Source organism: Erinaceus europaeus, chromosome 4 (assembly GCF_950295315.1).
Source record: "Erinaceus europaeus chromosome 4, mEriEur2.1, whole genome shotgun sequence".
Lineage (NCBI taxonomy): Eukaryota > Metazoa > Chordata > Mammalia > Eulipotyphla > Erinaceidae > Erinaceus > Erinaceus europaeus.
The window spans coordinates 148444444-148450443 of record NC_080165.1 but is presented as its reverse complement, the minus strand read 5'-3'; the positions used below and the strand labels follow the sequence as shown (position 1 = coordinate 148450443).

Here is a 6000-nt window from a genome sequence, read left to right as displayed (position 1 = left end):
CGTTGTATTGTATAGTAACTCCCTATTGTGCATGTGGCAATTCTGACTGTGCCTACTTTGGTTGTAGATTGTGAATGACTATAGTGAGAAAAAAAATAAAAATTTAAAGAACACGCATAGACAGTTCTCCCCATTCTGAAGTAAGTTCCTTTGTTGAACTCTGAATGCTTTATCATTTGACTAAAACAAGAGTCATTAACTGAAAATTTAGCTATGAAAGTTTAATCTTTGCTATGAATAACACAGGTATTATTATCATATAAATTTTTCATTATTGGTTTAAGAAATAATCATTTCATCTCATAATAAATTATTTATCATAAAAATAAAGTGCAAATAGGATCATAATAAAAAATCTCCAAGTCCTTGGCAAAGATTATCCCTGAATTTTTCCATCTTTATCTCTTGTCAGACTCTCACAGAGGTGAAATAATACTTCCTGAAAAGTAATATAGTTAATATATTGCTTTTACATTTACGTCCAGTTGAAAACTGAGCGTCAGTTACAAACATAGCGAATAAATCTGGCTAGTTAAAGAATTGTGTTTTCTGACTCTACCCATTACAAACTGAGGCCGACACAAGAAATAGAGGAAGTTGAAGTATTTATTCACACAAACACATAGACTAGCCATTATTGCAAACTTACACATGTACAGACACAGAACAGTGGGACCTCAGGAGACATGACCCCCCCCACCCCTAAGCCCGAGTGCCAACAGTGGCCCCTTTGTTTGGGAGAGAGACATAGGTGCTGGGAGCTCATCTCCTTTTAAAGGAAATGGAGATGGGGGGCTTCAAGGGGCTCACATGAGTACATTCCTATAATAAACATTCTGAAACTACCATATGGCTCCCTGAAGCAAGTGGGCAGGTTAGTGATAACCGTCATGGCACAAGGGTTACAAGACAGACGGGTTTCGGGAGCATTCTTAGTTAGTCAGAAATTCTCTGCTGTCCTTGGGTAGGGAAAAGGGAGTAATTCCTTCATGATCTTGTTCTCTAAAGGTTTGCTCTTAATCACTAAAATCACCTTGCTTTCTATATGGGGGATTTCTAAATGAATCAACTTGGGGGACTTTTTCCTCTACAAAAGGGAACTCACAAGGGGAACCCTGGGTGTGGGGTATCACAGCAGAGTAAAGGACTCTGGGAGACGGAAAGTGAAGTGTGGGGAGGACATCAGGGACCCAGCACATAATGTCAGAGAAAGACTTGGTGGTGAGATCAGTGCACAGATATCTACTCCAAGGAGATGAGAAATTGTAGCTATTCGATAAACTGTTGTCTCCCCAGTAAAATGCTAACACCTTGTTACGTTGTTCAGTTGGAACTTTATTATTATAGAGAATAAATGGAGCAATTAAGCTAAAATGATTTTTCTGTATCTTTTCTGTCTTTGCCATAGCATTAAAATGTGCTACATGTTCTGGCTATTTTGAAGTATTTCTTGAATATAATAATTGTATAAAAGTTAAAGTTGGGGGGGGGGGCTGAGCAGTAGCACAGCGGGTTATATGCACCTGGCACAAAGCACAAGGACCAGCATAAGGATCCCGGTTCGAGCCACCGGCTCCCCACCTGCAGGGGGGTCGCTTCACAGGCAGTGAAGCAGGCCTGCAGGTATCTGCCTTTCTCTCCCCCTCTCTGTCTTCCTCTCCTTTCTCTCCATTTCGCTCTGCCCTATCCAACACCAATGACATCAGTAGCAACAACAATAATAATAACTCCAATAAAGATAAAACAATAAGGGCAACAAAAAGGGAAAATTAAAATGAAAATAATAACTAGTTAGCTAGATGATAGCCAGAAAAGAAACAAACAGACTTCACTTGAGGCCTTTATTGAAATGTTTCCCACAGTCTACTGAGTTTTGTTTCTTTGGGATTATATATATATTTCCCTTTTGTTGCCCTTGTTTTTTATTGTTGTTGTAGTTATTATTCTTGTTGTTATTGATGTCATTGTTTGGTTAGGACAGAGAGAAATGGAGAGAGGAAGAGAAAACACAGAGGGGAGAGAAAGACAGACCTCTGCAGGTGGGGAGTCAGGGCTTCGAACCGGGATCCTTAACGCCGCTACGTTACTGCCCGACTCCCTTCTTTGGGATATTTTTATGACAAATATTTTAGTTGTAAGTATATATAATTTTTTATAATTGTTGATAAATACGTCGTTTTTCTAAGTAACTCCCATAATGGAAGATATTGAAATACTTAGTTTTGGCTGTATAGTCAGCATAATGGGAAAGGTTTTATGTGTTTTATTTTTATTGTTTTATTTTTTATTGCCATCAGGGCTATTGCAGGGGACTTGATAAAGAGGGGAAGAAAGAGAGACACCAGTACTGCTTGACTTCTCGTAAAGCTACTCCATTGCAGGTGGGGACCAGGGTCTTGAACCCAGCGTCCAACCACTGGTAATGTGCGTGCACTGCAGAGTGTATCGCCACCTGGCTGCCATGTGTAGATTTTAAAAGTTACTTTTAAAAGTTTTAAACAGATATTTGTTTACTTTTGAAGGGTGAATCTAGTGTGTTATTAAGTAACTAGATGGTTACAATTGTGCCTTAGATATGGAGAGATCTAAGGGAAAATAACGAAATAAGTGAATTCTAAGAAGAAAGGACATAATTTGAATTGTACAATGTAGTTTTTCATTTTTTTAAAATTAGTTTTACTTATTTGAGACAGCCAGCTATCAAGACGGAAGGGGGAAAGGTAGAGAGGAAGAGAGACAGAGAGAGACCTACTAACCTGCTTCACCACTCGTGAAGTTCTCCCCCTGCAGGTGGGGGCCTGGGGGCTTGAACCGGGGTCCTAGAGCACTGTAACATGTGCACCACCACCCGGTCTCCAATGTAGTTTTTATTACATGTGCTTTCTTTTCATTGTAATAAAATAGATAATTTTTAATGATAATGATAATTTTTAACCTTAGTTTCACTTTAGTAACCAGTGAGTTATATATTATATTTCCAAATATTATGAATTCACTTTACCTTCTAATGAAGTTTGCTATTTAAAACCATAGTCTCTGGGTTGACAAGAGCTCACTCTGACTAGACAATGTGTGTGTTTTACCCTGGACTTGACTCGGGTTCGAGTGCAACTTCTGCTGCACTGAACAAAGACTGGATGATTCAATGTTTACCTCTGTGTTTCTCTGTCTTCCTCCATGGAAAAAAAAAATCATGTAGGACCGAAGAAATCCCACTGACAACAAAAAGAATGGTCTTAAAATTTCTCCAAAATACAAGTCATACCCGAAACATGTATGATTTAAAAACAATATTTTGTAATCACTTTTATACTGAGACAAGAATGTTTATTCAGGTAAAACATCGCCCAAAGTTCGAGAAAGAATGAAATGTATTTCCAAAATCTGTAGTGATACATAGTGAAGTAGCGGAAGTGATGTTTCTTAGGTTTGGTGGAATGATATCTTTTTACTCCTTTAATTATTTGTAACCCATTGGTTTCCTCTCTTTTTCCCCTAGGCACATTGGGAAGGTCTCACAGGCAGAATAACTTTCAACAAAACCAATGGCTTACGGACAGATTTTGATTTGGATGTGATCAGCCTCAAGGAAGAAGGTCTGGAAAAGGTACTTGAGTCCCTCAGCGTATTTGTCTGACTCATACAGGAAACATGCCTTAAGGAAGGAATAAAGAAACATTCCCTCTTGTAGTCACATTTCACTGCCATTTAGTTTGTGAGCAAGTGTAAAAAAATGCATCTTCAATTCTTCATATTGAATATGATAATAGACAACTAGAGCTCACAGGAAAAAGGAGTGTTTTAGAAAATTTAAATGTAGGATTTTCAGAATAAGTTTTTTTTTTCTACTTTGAATTGCATGTCCTCTTAATTAGCCATAAGATGTAATGTAATAATAAGAAAATACGCATATGTGCAGTTCCCTGCACTTGCATTGTTGGAATAGGCCACGCAGAAAGGTGTTATGCTTCCTTGCTTGGTCGTATTTAGGTAAAAGTTTTCATGGATGCATAGAAGTAAACTTGATCTGAACAGAAATCCAGCACAGTATACTAGGTCTGTTTGACTTGATTGTATGTCTAGGACTTGAGGTAAAACACAGGCATAGGTTTAAATAATATAGGTGTATGCAAATGTGAAAACTGTTTAAGTGCAATTTTGCAACATATAAATTTAGATATTTGTCCTGTATACTCATTAAAATTTTTTTTGAGAGGTTTAATGATTTACAGTGCAATTGCTGACATATGCAGACAATTTCATTATGTTATAGGCCCCCAGTGTTTTCTTCCTATCCTTCCCTTCACCCCTGTAGTCCTTTGCTTTGGTGCAATACACCAGAAATTTGTATATTAAAATGATAACTAAGAGCTAGCAAACAGTTGGACAGTAAGTTGCTTTTTTATGTTCAAGACCCAGGTTTGATTCTGGTTGCCACTGCATTGCAGGAAGCTTTATAACAGTGGTTTCTCTCCTCTCTCTCCCTCTCCCTCTCCCTCTCTTTCTCTCTCTCTCTCTGTCACTTTCTCTCTCCCTGTTTTGCTGCATCAGAAAATTTATTTTCAAACATGTTTTATAAGATTTTGATAAATTCTGACTGAGATAATACAGCTTTAAAGATAGTAATGCTGTTTGCATTTCATCTAGCAATTGAATATGGAGAAGGAATTATAGATGGAAACTGGAGAAGGGAAATTGAATCAGGAAGAGTTTCTCTTTAGCTTGAAAGAGAGAGTGACATAAAGGGATGTTGAGTTAATGGCTAAGGATTTTGATGATGTCACTGAAACAAGGAGACGTCTATGTGAACTGACTGATGACTGAAGTTAGTAGGGTATTACCCCCCACCCCCACCATGAGAGTTTCAAATTGCACTTTCCATTTGCTATGCAGAATATGTAAGCTTGGTAATTTCTTTGCTTTGTCATCTGGGTTACTGCTGGGGCTCCATGCAGTGGAGACAGAGAGGAGAGAGAAAACTAGACATTTGCAGACCTGCTTCACTGCTTGTGAAACGTTAGCCCTGAGGTGGGGCAGGGCCTCACACATGGTCCCTCAACTGGGGGTACCACCAGCAAGCTCCTCAATCAGTAATCCTTTACAGTTATAACAAAAAAAGAAGAAGGAGGAGGAGGAGGAGGAATGATATGGAGAAAGACATAGTGTTTGATTTAATCACTCTCTTTCCTTCTCTCTCTAAAGATGTATAATGCGGGCAGTAGAAAAGAGAGATGAACTAAATGCTAGTTTTGAGTCACAAAGTGAATATTATGTCAGTTTCTTTGCAATTTATTAATATACAACATGAATTCAAAGAGAGAATGGTCTGCAGGACTATGAGTTGCTCGGGAAGGTATTGTCATTTGGAATGATTTTAATATGTAACCATGAATTTAAAAGTATTCTCAGGGTGAAAGATGAATAAATAGTGACAGATGGCATTAAATAAACTTTCGGCAATATTATCGGTTCAAGAAATAGCAGAGCGTTCAGACTATGTTTTGAAGAAATGATGAGCTGAGTTGCAAAAATGGGAGGAGAGAGTACACACTTAGAGCAAGTAAGGGGTCCGAGCGGTGGTGCACCCAGTTAAATGCACAAAGTACTAAGTGCAAGGACCTGCACAAGGATCTGGTTTGAACCCCCACTCCTCATCTGTAGCAGGAACACTTCAGGAGCAGTGAAGCAGGTCTGCAGGTGTCTATTCTTCTTTCTCCCTCTCTATCCCCTACCTCTCTCAGTGTCTCTCTGTCCTGTCCAATAAAATGGAAAGTATGTCCACCAGGACCAGTGGATTTGTAATGTTTGCACCAAGCCCTAGAGATAACCCTAGAGAAGAAAGAAAAAGAAGAAGAAGAAGAAGAAGAAGAAGAAGAAGAAGAAGAAGAAGAAGAAGAAGAAGAAGAAGAAGAAGAAGAAAGCTAGAAATAAAGATACAAGTCAAGGAAAATTGTGGGGGACATTAATATTAAGAAGAAATTAGTACCTATTTCCTAAGAT

At 38.4% G+C, this 6000-nt stretch overlaps 1 protein-coding gene across 5 annotated transcripts in view; it reads left to right on the top strand.

The window, feature by feature from the left end:
• Nucleotides 1-6000, top strand: part of GRIK2 (glutamate ionotropic receptor kainate type subunit 2) — a 653698-nt gene that overhangs the window by 419790 nt on the left and 227908 nt on the right. For all 5 annotated transcript variants that reach the window (XM_007523908.3, XM_007523909.2, XM_060190711.1 and 2 more), the window contains exon 8: nt 3500-3607. In XM_007523908.3, the coding sequence (XP_007523970.1) occupies nt 3500-3607 (108 nt within the window). The remainder of the gene's footprint in view (nt 1-3499; nt 3608-6000) is intronic.